The 13524-nt window shown below is 40.1% G+C and overlaps 1 protein-coding gene and 1 pseudogene across 1 annotated transcript in view; one reads left to right on the top strand and one right to left on the bottom strand.

Annotated features, from left to right (window-relative positions):
• LOC139415960 (N-terminal EF-hand calcium-binding protein 2-like) overlaps positions 1-5487 on the top strand; it is a 124635-nt gene extending 119148 nt beyond the window's left edge. Inside the window, exons 12-13 of the mRNA XM_071164161.1 lie at positions 2422-2513; positions 3453-5487. Coding sequence (XP_071020262.1) covers positions 2422-2513; positions 3453-3481 — 121 coding nt within the window. The 3' untranslated portion in view covers positions 3482-5487. The remainder of the gene's footprint in view (positions 1-2421; positions 2514-3452) is intronic.
• Positions 5488-6350: 863 nt separating this feature from the next.
• On the bottom strand, positions 6351-11453 carry LOC139373209 (putative sodium-coupled neutral amino acid transporter 8; annotated as a pseudogene).
• Positions 11454-13524: the final 2071 nt, after the last annotated feature.

Below are 13524 nucleotides of genomic sequence, written 5' to 3'. Positions count from 1 at the left end.
CTACACTTTTTCTTAAACTTTGGAAGTGTGGAGTACAAAAACCTAATTATTATTTATTTTTTATTTTAAGGCAGCGAAATTTGAAGACTGTGCAAGGGATGTGTAGACTCACTATGCACTGTGTCTGTATTTCTTACATGATTGGGTAGATGAATACAGAAGAGCCATCGTTGCTTAGTGTTTTTGTTGTTCATACTAAGGTAACATCTGGAGTCAGTCTTTGGTTAAGTAGAGGTCAGAGGAGGAAGGGGATGACCATCCTCCTCAGGGAATTTCATAAAAATAAAAATTGTGAAACATTTAAAAAGTTATAATTTTTAGATAAAACTATATTAAATATATTCACGTCACAAAATAACTGATCAAATACACTGTTCTGCTATTCCAGTCTACAGTAGCCTCAATGGCTGACAAGGTAAAAAATCTGTCATTCTTCCCCTGAACAAGGCAGTTAACCCACTGTTCCTAGGCCGTCATTGTAAATAAGAATTTGTTCTTAACTGACTTGCCTAGTTAAATAATGGTTAAATAGAAGAAAAAAAACAGAAAAACGAGCAGTCTGTATGGTAGCACCATGGTGTAGCCAGAAGACAGCTAGCTTACGTCCTCCTCTGGGTACATTGACTTCAATACAAAACCTAGGAGGCTCATGGTTCTCACCCCCTTCCATAGACTTACACAGTAATTATGACAACTTCCCAGAGGACGTCCTCTAACCTATCAGAGCTCTTTCAGCATGATCTGATATGTTGTCCACCCAATCAAAGGATCAGAGAATGAATCTAGTACTGAAAGCATAAGCTACAGCTAGCTATCACTGCAGTGCATGAAATGTGGTGAGTAGTTGACTCAAGAGAGAAAAACAGTAATTCATTTCTGAAAAAATGAAGGAGAAGCAAGAGAGAGATATTTAGTCTTTTTTTTTCATTTTCACTTTCACTTACTTAGCTAGCAAATGCAGCTAGACAGTTTAGCCTACTCAAACACCCGGCTCAAACAGAGGGATGTATGTTAGCTAGCTAACTATGACTATCCAACACAATACTATGATTTTTCCAAGTCAGGGTAAGCTTTTGGTTTTATTAATTTATTGTCACCGGGGCCCACCGGTGTAACTGCTAAACTGCTTACTAACTGTATACTGTACAAATGACTGTAACATGTTTGGTAACACGTTAATTCTATTAGCTATGTTGACTATGACGTTACTTTAGCTAATATGGTGACAACGATGTAGGCTGTGTGTAGCGGTTATTATATGGTTTGGCTTGGAAAGGTTTTTTCGCTTGGTCACAATGCAGCTGATGTGTTGTGCATTGAAGTCCACAAGTGAAGGGAAAAAGTGAGAGGAGGAGCGTGCGTAAATGCGAGAAGGAATACAACATGGCTGCTATGAAAGTGAACTGTGTTTACGTGTGATCAGGGGTGTATTCATTCTGCCAATTCTGTTGAAAAACATTTCTTAAACAGAAGCAAACAGAATGAAACGGGGATAAATATACCTGAATTTGTCCAATAGAAACTCTAGTTTGCAATGGTTGTACTAATGATTACACCCTAGATCAGCTAGATGCAGGCAAGAAAGAGTGTGCCAGGCGGTATTGAATATGTCACTGTCTGTCCATGTGTCACTGTCTGTCACTTAAAAAAATTATCTTGACATGTGTGCACCTACAGTATATTGTAAACTTTCATTCATAGGCTAGGTTGTAACAACCTCATGATGGGTATAGGGAAAATTTGAATATAATGTAGTAGCCTAAACCTATCGACATTACATTGAGCTGGGTGAATGGAATATGAATGACAGTCATCCAATATGCTGTAATAAAAACAAAAAAGAATCGTCCTCCCTCATCTTAAACGGCACAGACCACCAGATGTACAGTATGTGACTCTACAGCAGCAGGAATCCATTCAAATCAGTATATTTGTCACGTGCGCCAAATACAACAGGTATACTTACAGTGAAATGCTTACTTACGGGCTCTAACCAATAGTGCAAAAAAGGCATTAGGTGAACAATAGGTAAGTAAATAAATAAAACAACAGTAAAAAAGACAGGCTATATACAGTAGAAAGGCTGTAAACGTAGCGAGGCTACATACAGACACCAGTTAGTCAGGCTGATTGAGGTAGTATGTACATGTAGATATGGTTAAAGTGACTATGCATATATGATGAACAGAGAGTAGCAGTAGCGTAATCTAGCTACAGCTAGAATAAGGCTGACATAATTACTTATTGATGATTTTGGGGATGTGCTGAGGCTGTAATGCGTCTTTATCTTGTATGTTCTCATTAATATTTTCCTGCTCACAATCACAATATAATCTATGGGGCATACTGAAGAAGTGAGTGAGCGTGCATATGTCCTCGTCTGTCTTTGTGTGATCTTATGCCCTCCATCTCTGTCCTCAGACACCTCCAGACTGCATCTTCCAAGGCCTTTCAACATGTTAAAGTGGACACTCTGTGCCAGCCCGAGGCTGTGTCCACTGTCGCTGTGCCAGGTTAGTCTCCTGAGAGGGCAACCAGGTTTCAGAGAATTTCATATTGTTCTATACATAAATCCGAGACACTCGATTTAGTATGATATGTTACGTTTGCTATGGTTACATAAGACAGATGCTTACATAAGGCAAAACAAAAGGAGGGTGGTTGGTCGGGGTAGATGGGTGGGCGTAGTAACACAAGAGTTGCGAGTTCGAATCTCATCACAGACAACTTTAGCATTTTAGCTTACTTACTACTTTTTTGCTACATTCCAACTACTTAGCATGTTAGCTAACCCTTTTCCTAACGTTAACTATTTTAGCTAACCCTTCACCTAAAGCTAACCCTTTTAGCTAATGCTTCCCCTAACCCTAACCGTTTAACCTAACTCCTAAACTAGCTAACATTAGCTACCATTAGCTACCTATTATCCGTAACATATCATACAAATTGTAATCATATGAAATTGGTGATGGACATCCACAAATGAATACATACCACACAAAACGTAGCATATTGTACTAAATGGAGTCTCTTGGATATACGTAGGAATAATACGAAATGCTCTGAGTCCAGGTTGGAGAGGGATGCTGGCATAGTGCCATGTGTCTGGGATGGATGGGGAGCCCTTAATGCAAGGGAACCTACTGAGGAGAGATATGTTCAATGTAGAGCAGGAACAGTCAGGGAAAGCACATACCTTGATATTTATTGTTGTGGACTTATTGTTATTGGCATGAATGCATAAGGCCTTATGTCATAGACTTACCCTAGACAAACCTGAACATGTATGACATTAAATTTGAATTATATTACGCAGTGTATTATCACATTTGAGCAGAGAAACAGTAGATGTGAGTGTCAATGTGTGAGTGTGTTAATGATAGACTTGTTTTTTTGTATTCCTGAGCTGTTTGTGTCTTAACTGAACTCCCCCTCTGTCTCTCTCCCTGCAGCCGCCTGGTGCAGCCTGAGCAGAGACTGACGGGGGTGGGGCCAGATTGCCTGAGTCTGCAACACCCACCATCCTTAGCTCCCCCTTAACCTCCCTCACCCTCTCTCTCTCACCCTCACAACCCCTCTCTTTCTCTCTTTTGTAAGTACATGTTTACACAGTGTCTGTTTGATATTGAGGCAAAATGGAATGCGTCAATTGCAGTGAATATTGAACAGTGCATTAAAGCGAGATTACCTCCATCCAATGCATTTCTTCATCATATCGTTCACCCTCAAGTCATGGTAGAAATGACGTGAACTGTTAACCTGCTTTTGAGGCTCTCGTGCATGTCATCCATTTTGACTAAAGACATGAACCTGCTACTGCTAGTGGTAGACTAATAGAGCACTCAACATTCGTCTCTATCAAGCAGTTAAGGTTGTTTTTTCCGTTGTGTTAAAAGTAAATGTATGAATCAGCACTGGATATATTAGCTGTTAAAGTCTAGTAAAATTATATGAAAAAATGTTATATTATAATTATATTTGTATTGATGTCTTTCGTGATACAGTGCAAAATTATGAAGAAAAAGCAATTACTACAAAAGTAGCAAAACTTGGTTTGCTGCAGCAGTTCCCTTTTTGACCAACACAATCTCAAGCCTTAAACATCAGCATATGGTTGAGGTTGTAAGTGGGTACCTAGGTAGGATTTCCCATAAACACACACTAATTAGATTTTAAACATCTAACGCACAGCCCCATCTTACAATCACAATGTTCATTGCAATTGAGCAAAAAGGAGATGTTTACACACCTATCAAGCAAAATGACAGTAACAGAAAATATATCAGAATGTTCACCCACCAGCCCAGTTAGAGAAGAACCTCTTGTGCACATCTAGGACCATGACGACTTTGTCCAACCCCAATTTCACCAACCTGAAATCAACATGATCAAACAGAGACCTAGTCAAAAACCACAATGTACATAAATGGAATATAGTGATTAAGATATATAAAGTATGAGAGTATTAGAAATGATCAAAATATGAATGTTATCTATAAAGAATAATGTATGAATCACTCATCTTGATCAACCTTTAGAGGGCGGAATATTTCACCTACTTCGCCATTGAATTTCTTAGTTTGTCCTGTCAGCACATGAAGGTCATGGCAAGCCTGTCCTTAACCAATGGGGGAATATCAAACTCTCCCTCCCCAGGATAACATTCTCAGATAATATCAAGTAATAACAAATAATGTCCTTGTGCACTGTAAAATAAATACAACGGTTTGTTTACTTGCCTTTGATCATAACTAGGACCACCACTGAAATGGAATGAACTCATGTCCAGTTCAATCTCTGGTGCTAGGCCACATTACACTTTACCTTGAGAGAACCCTGGACTTCTCAGTGTTAATGCACCTGTGATATTAATCAATAATGAATAGCACGCCTGGGGCTTTATATTAGCCTCAGCATCAGTATTACAGAATGGAGCAAGTGCATGGATCCCTTGTTGACAGACGTGGGGAAATTCTACTGGAAAGGTTTTCTATTTATCCGTTGCTTCTGTTGGGTTCTGTATGAACAGGTCAGAGCCAGCCAGACAAAAAAAAATGCCAATACTATTTCTATAACATTCCTGGCTGTTCCCTAAACTGTGCAATCAATTTTTTCTCTCCTTATCCCTCACTTGAGTGCATGTTCAAATGAATGTCCAGTAACTTATTTGCTGTAGTATTTAGCCATGCTATTTTCAATGGGTTTTGTGCATTTCTTATTTTTTTTTTATAGTATTCCTATAAAGGACAGATGAAACAAAAATATATATGAATAGAAAATGCCATACAGGATGAACATTCACTTTTATGGCAATGTTTAATGAAATACTAATTCTTATACTTATGTATGTTTCAGTAAAATGGCTTTCTCTCTTTGAGTGTAGAGACTTATTGCAGGGATGCAAGTACTATATTTAGTCTTAACGTTGTTGAAATTCTAGATAATGTAGAGTGATGCAACTCAATAAAATGGTAATACTGAAATAAACCATGAATCTGTTGCTTGATTGCTTTACATTTCTGGGAAAGGATGCAGTCGACATGTATGAAGACAAGCGAAACAAGTGCCAGTGCATATTTCCTATTCAACTTTTTTTAAATATTTTTTTTTACTTCTGACAAACATGTCAATACAATGATGAATATCGATATACTGTTCACAGAATGCCAGTAACCGAAAGGTCGCTGTTAAGAATCCCAGTCGACTAGGTAAAAAAAAAATCTATTTATGTGCCTTTGAGCAAAGCACTTAACCCTAATTGCTCCAAGTCTAGAACCAACAGAACCATGAACAGCATCTAACCCCAAACCATAAAACTGCTAAAGATGTTAACGAAATAGCTACCCACATCTGCATTGAACCTTTTTGCATAAACTGTTTTTACTCACTCACTTGGCTGTTAGCATTATCATGAAAAGGGGCATGAGGGAAGCCCTACAATATTACCTTTTTCTAAGTGGCGAGAACAGGAGGGAGTAGGAAATGTTGAAAAGTAACCTTTAGATATGTGGTACTTCTCTAAAAAGTAGTTTTGTAATTTAGTAAAACAATTCGACAACAAGAAAATTGAGTTTGAAAAAGGTTATGTTTTTGCTGTGAGTCAAAGTAGTAACCTAGGTAACCACAGGTTGTTTTCCCCACAGGTGGGCAGTGCCGCAACGTTATATCTAATACCAACTGGGTCTATAGGAAAACTCTTTGAAGAACCCTTTTTGGTTCCAGGTAGAACCCTTTCCACAGGGAGTTATACATGGAGACCAAAAGGGTTCTACCTGAAATCAAAAAGGGTTCTACTATGGAACCCTTTTTTCTAAGAGTGTGCAGTCGTATAGTCGCTGTGTTCACTACAATCACTTGGTGCTATCAGATAGAGTATTGAAAGGATGAGCCTCACAAGTTAGGGAGTAGATGACCAGGCAGAAGAACATGGACAACACAGAGATGAACACCCAGTGGGACAGGCTTTTGTTCTCCATGCTGCTGCATGCTGCTGTAGATGGCTGTGCAAGCCTCGTGACACTGGAGCACAGAATGATACAGAACAGGACATGGCAGATTCAGAATGCAAAGCACAGATAAACATGGCTACATAGACCTGAGACTGAGACTTGTGTCACTCATATAGCTCTAATTTTCACAGACAGTGCCCACAGGAAAAAGAGCCCCAACACTTAATCCTTTGAATCATTCTGGTGTCCAGTTAGTCTCAATGTAAGAGCCAGAGAAGCAATCAATAGTACGGGGCTCCAAAGCTGTTAATGCTCATAGAACGTCAAAGCCTTTGTCATGAGCTGAGACAAGCTTCCAATTCAAAAGTATACATTGCATAAGCAAAGTTCTCCCAGGTTTCATCAATATGTTCCTCCAACATTCCTCCATCCCACCTTCCTTCAGGATCTCCATCATTCCTTTTTCTTCTCCAGCTAAGTAATCAATCAGCCTGAGGGTGCAGGGGCTCAGCTAGCTGGGCTTTGTGGGCCTCTTTTAGCTTCGTATGAACCATCCTGATCTCGCAAGCTTAAGTTCAGTTTCGCTAAACGGATAGCTAAACAGAATGTAAGCTTGAGAGATCAGGATGGTTCTTACAACACTAGTTCTCTCTCCCACTGCCCTTTAATTGCATTTCTGATCATCCTCCTGTGTTCCCTTGGTTACTCAGAAGATTACAAAAAACTACCTCTGGAAGAAAAGTGGAAAATAACACTTATTTTCAATCTTACCTATGTTCAAATATTGAACAGAGAACCAGCTCTCCTTAGTCATTTTAAAGAGCAGGATAGCCTGAGGCTCGACTGGACTATGATGGGTTTCCAGACAGCTCCTCAATTGACCAGAATTTGGGGTAAATGCCAGACCTTTAACCATTGGCTTCATAAAGAAAATAATCTAACCTCACTAGTAACCTCTTTGAAAACCAGACATGATTTAAGCAGTACTCACCTAAAAGCCAAAACAGATGGTCGGGATAACGCTGAACATCGAAGGCATAGAGCTTATTCTACAGAGAGCCAACAACAAAAGTATGGAAAGGCTTTTTCTAAAGTACCTGGTCTGCCCTTTGAGGCAATGTCAGTCTTTTACAGTTCATGTGTCAATCACACTGACAAATTACAATGTGGCCATGACTTCACTCCCAAACAGTCAAAATGTTGTTGAAAATTAAACTACCTTTAACAAGAGCAGAATGTTTAGAAGTTACTTTTATTAAAAGATCATCTTATATCCTGATCTCACAGACCTAAGATGCATAAAAGGCTACATTTAACTTTGACAGCATTTTTCTACCTAGCACATAGACCTATCATAGAGGCCTATCATAAACTCCTATCTATTGTTCACCTCAGATGATATAACAAAGATAGAAATGACTCATATTAATTGGGATTACAAGCACTCACCCACTACTGTAGAGGGTGGATATGTGCACCTCACGTTCCTCTCTTGTGTGATATTTCAGAACGATGGCCACTGTTAGGTATGTAGCGGCCAGAGTACCTAAAAGACTTCAAAGAGGGGGAAAGGCTTGAGTATAACATTATATTGAATATAGCAGCAACAGACATGTCAATATTGCAATGTTATGCAGCAAGTAGTCTTTGCAATGCCGTATTAAACTGCCCATAAATACCTCACCTGATGTACAGTGCCTTGCGAAAGTATTCGGCCCCCTTGAACTTTGCGACCTTTTGCCACATTTCAGGCTTCAAACATAAAGATATAAAACGGTATTTTTTTGTGAAGAATCAACATCAAGTGGGACACAATCATGAAGTGGAACGACATTTATTGGATATTTCAAACTTTTTTAACAAATCAAAAACTGAAAAATTGGGCGTGCAAAATTATTCAGCCCCCTTAAGTTAATACTTTGTAGCGCCACCTTTTGCTGCGATTACAGCTGTAAGTCGCTTGGGGTATGTCTCTATCAGTTTTGCACATCGAGAGACTGAAATTTTTTCCCATTCCTCCTTGCAAAACAGCTCGAGCTCAGTGAGGTTGGATGGAGAGCATTTGTGAACAGCAGTTTTCAGTTCTTTCCACAGATTCTCGATTGGATTCAGGTCTGGACTTTGACTTGGCCATTCTAACACCTGGATATGTTTCTTTTTGAACCATTCCATTGTAGATTTTGCTTTATGTTTTGGATCATTGTCTTGTTGGAAGACAAATCTCTGTCGCAGTCTCAGGTCTTTTGCAGGCTCCATCAGGTTTTCTTCCAGAATGGTCCTGTATTTGGCTCCATCCATCTTCCCATCAATTTTAACCATCTTCCCTGTCCCTACTGAAGAAAAGCAGGCCCAAACCATGATGCTGCCACCACCATGTTTGACAGTGGGGATGGTGTGTTCAGGGTGATGAGCTGTGTTGCTTTTACGCCAAACATAACGTTTTGCATTGTTGCCAAAAAGTTCAATTTTGGTTTCATCTGACCAGAGCACCTTCTTCCACATGTTTGGTGTGTCTCCCAGGTGGCTTGTGGCAAACTTTAAACGACACTTTTTATGGATATCTTTAAGAAATGGCTTTCTTCTTGCCACTCTTCCATAAAAGGCCAGATTTGTGCAATATACGACTGATTGTTGTCCTATGGACAGAGTCTCCCACCTCAGCTGTAGATCTCTGCAGTTCATCCAGAGTGATCATGGGCCTCTTGGCTGCATCTCTGATCAGTCTTCTCCTTGTATGAGCTGAAAGTTTAGAGGGACGGCCAGATTTTGGTAGATTTGCAGTGGTCTGATACTCCTTCCATTTCAATATCATCGCTTGCACAGTGCTCCTTGGGATGTTTAAAGCTTGGGAAATATTTTTGTATCCAAATCCGGCTTTAAACTTCTTCACAACAGTATCTCGGACCTGCCTGGTGTGTTCCTTGTTCTTCATGATGCTCTCTGCGCTTTTAACGGACCTCTGAGACTATCACAGTGCAGGTGCATTTATACGGAGACTTGATTACACACAGGTGGATTGTATTTAGCATCATTAGTCATTTAGGTCAACATTGAATCATTCAGAGATCCTCACTGAACTTCTGGAGAGAGTTTGCTGCACTGAAAGTAAAGGGGCTGAATAATTTTGCACGCCCAATTTTTCAGTTTTTGAGTTGTTAAAAAAGTTTGAAATATCCAATAAATGTCGTTCCACTTCATGATTGTGTCCCACTTGTTGTTGATTCTTCACAAAAAAACACAGTTTTATATCTTTATGTTTGAAGCCTGAAATGTGGCAAAAGGTTGCAAAGTTCAAGGGGGCCGAATACTTTCACAAGGCACTGTACTTCTGAATACTGATCTCTTTAGGGATGGAGAGAGGGAGGATGAGGAAGACACACAGGAGGATGAGGACAAAATGCAGGTCTGTTTACCAGTGGAATGGCATGTCTGCTTCGTGCAATCCAGTTATCAACACAAACACATAAATGACATCATGAAACATGTATCAGATATAATGTTGACAATCTATATCATTAACCCATTTCCTATGAGCATCATTACATAATGAGAAGGATGGAGGAAAACAAACTCAGATGATTTCAAAGGCTCCAGAAGAAATAGTTCAGGAAGGAATTTCTATAACATAATCGAGCAAGAGATGTCAGGGAGTCATGTGGTCACGGAGATGACTCACATTTCTCCAGCTGGTCCGTTACTATGACCAGGAAAGCCACAGAGATCATGAAGAGGTTGAAGACGAACACGACCTCACAGAGTTGCCCGATCGCAGGCCCACACACATCCTTCACCACACCTTGGTATGTGTTCTGACTACTGATGGAGGAGTAGCCCAGGATTACCAGGCCACTGATGAGGAACACCAGGGACACCTGGGGCAGAGGAGGGATAAAAATACAATCAAGAGGTTGCTCAGTGGGAGAAGAGAGATGTTATTGATCAGTGAATTAGAGAGTAGGCCTATGAAGGATAAAAGTGATGAGAGGAAGGGATAACCAGAGGGAATGTCAGAGAGAGGTGAATATCAGTTATTACACTAGTCTAGAGAATGACTGGTGTTCTTGATATTGATTCTATATAAAATGAAAAAACTGGAAATCATTTGACCTTTCCCAAAAATAATCACCAACACCCAATTTTAGAAGGTTCACCAGCGCATTAAATTACATGTCAAGTAAGTCAATGGGATTTAGTAGAGATAGAGTAGATTGGATTGTTTAAATTGGTTTGAATTAAGTTTAAAAACAGGAGGAGATGGTTAGTGATGGTTGTAATTTAGTTAAAGAACAGGAATATAGGCTATACATGTTTTGTTTACCAGGGTCAGCAACTTGGTCTCAGAGCATTTAGTATTATTCTGTATGTAAATCTGAGACAGTACATTTAGTATGATATGTTACGTTTCATATGGTATGTATTAATTTGTGGATGTCCATCACCCATTTCATATGATATGTTACGAATTACAATTCGAATTATATGTTACAAATTCTCAAAACATACAATATAAGTTTATAAGTTTAGGAGTTAGGTTAAAGGGTTAGGGTTAGCTAACATGCTAAGTAGTTGGAAAGTAGGTAAAAAGTAGTAAGTAGTTATAAAGTTATTAATTAGGTAACATTCTAAAGTTCTCTGCGATTAAATTTGAACTTGCAATCTTTGGGTTGCAAGACGTTCGTGTTATACGCCCACCCATCCAACCACCCTACTTTCATTTTTGCCTTAACATATCATACAAAATACAGTGTCTCGGATTTACGTACAGAATAATACGAAATACTCTGAGACCAGGTTGGGGTCACTAAAGTCACTAACCATTTCCACAGCGACTGCAGTGTGAATTCCCTTGGCTTTCTCGAAAGCCCAAGGGAAATTGAGAAGTCCCGCACCAAGCGCAGATTTGAGCATGGGGAAAACTGCTCCCATACATGCAAGTCTTGGGCCGTCTGTATCGAGCACGGGCTTGGCCAGCAAGCTGATGCTTTCTCTCGCCAACTCTTCCATGCTTGGTCAGACTTGCTGACCTATGCAACTCGTGCCAGGTGGTATTCACATAAATATGCTCAACATGAACTGGAAAGTAGGCTGGAGCAGGGAGGGTTGAAGGTGGAGGTGTCTCCCAAGTTTTCAAACCAATGATAACCATGCTCCACTTGTTTCCAATTTCAAAAGAGTCTACCGTTTATGAATTACCACGTGAACAAACTATCAATGCTCAATATTCATTACTTCATTCAGATAGGTGATATGAGTCAGGCAAATCGCTCACAGGTGACTTCGAAATTGGACGCCTATTCACATCCTGAGGACGTCAGGAAATTCCACAAGGAGCAACAGTGAGCACTATTACCATCAAGTAGGCGGCTTGGGTTTTGATAGGGCGTTATGGGTGGGGGTGGCAAATGGGTGTAATCCCAGAAGGCTGTATATTCGATCCCAGTGGTGGACGCTTGTTTTAAAAACATTTGTCAACCCAGGGTGTCAAAAAACACTGACATTTGGAGCAACTTCAAAATTATATATTTGGAGAAGCATGAATAAACATCTAATTGAGAGCTTGTTGACCTGAGTGACCCAAGTTGACCTGCACTGGTGGCCTCAAGTGAATTAAGGCAGCAACAAGTAGCCCATGATGTTTTTCAAAATAGAAAACTATAACCAAATGTTGTAAAGTTGTGATGATCTTACAGCCAATCTAATATATCCAGTAATTTGTCCAGTAAAGTATATGACCCTTGATTTTGAAGAATTACTTATAAAGATCATGCTTTTGTTTAACTGTATAGCTTCAAATCATGGTTTAAAAAGTCATGTTGCTCTCATGGAATGTAAGTCCTGTCCTTGAGCACTACAGACAGGGGACAGTGAGCCATTTTTTACATTTAGCGTCACTACGACTAGGGAAATATAGTATTTGTTCTAACAAAGATAATGTATATTTCAGGATGTTGTGTATCCCTGGAAATAATCAGAATTCATAACAGTTATGAAAACATAGCTTGTCCCCCCCTGGAAAAAGAGGTTTCGACACAACTTATCCCGGGTATGTGGTAAATTGAGCATAGAGGCAGGGTAAGTGGCTTTGGGGTAAGTGCTGGTAGGTCAAAGTTTAATTAATGGAATATGGGTGTGGTATATTGTATATCTTAAATGTATGCCTACATTCAGATCACAGGAGGTTGGTGGCACCTTAATTGGGGAGGACGGGCTCGTGGTAATGGCTGGAGCGGAATCAGTGGAATGGTATCAAATTCAAACAGTTTGATGCCATTCCATTCGCTCTGTTCCAGTCATTATTATGAGCCGTCCTCCCCTCAACAGCCTCCACTGATTTGGATATACAGTAGATCTCTGTTCAATATCCCTTTGTCTTCCATTTCTTGACCAGATGTCTGGGACAAGGATGTTGTTTCGATGTGCCAATTGGTAGACAAGTTCTCTGCATGAGGCTACTAAGCCCAAGAAACTGGTCGGTGAAAACGTGACCACACCGGTCTGAAAATGTGGGCACAATCAGAATGTGGATAAGATCAGGACAAAGGATGCATGTTAAAGCTCTGTTTATACCTGGTTCTATAGACCCCAAATTATGAAAAAAACTATCTAATTTGGTTTTGTATGCTACCGAGTAGCACAGCAGTCTAAGGCACTGCATCTCAGTGCTAGAGGCGTCACTACAGACCCTGGTTCAATCCCGGGCTGTATCACAACCGGCCTTGATCAGGAGTCCCATAGGGCGGCGAAAAATTGACCCAGCATCATCTAGGTTACTCTGATAGAGTTCAGTGTGCCAAATCGGAGGGTCTGCTGTCCGGACCTCTGGCAGTCTCTATGGGGGTGCCACAGGGTTCAATTCTTGGACCGACTCTCTTCTCTGTATACATCAATGATGTCACTCTTGCTGCTGGTGAGTCTCTGATCCACCTCTACGCAGACGACACCATTCTGTATACTTCTGGAACTTCTTTGGACACTGTGTTAACAACCCTCCAGGCAAGCTTCAATGCCAAACAACTCTCCTTCCGTGGCCTCCAATTGCTCATAAATACAAGTAAAACTAAATGCATGCTCTTCA

The sequence above is a fragment of the Oncorhynchus clarkii genome, chromosome 1 (assembly GCF_045791955.1).
Source record: "Oncorhynchus clarkii lewisi isolate Uvic-CL-2024 chromosome 1, UVic_Ocla_1.0, whole genome shotgun sequence".
Taxonomy (NCBI): Eukaryota; Metazoa; Chordata; class Actinopteri; order Salmoniformes; family Salmonidae; genus Oncorhynchus; species Oncorhynchus clarkii.
This window is presented reverse-complemented; position numbering and strand designations above follow the sequence as displayed.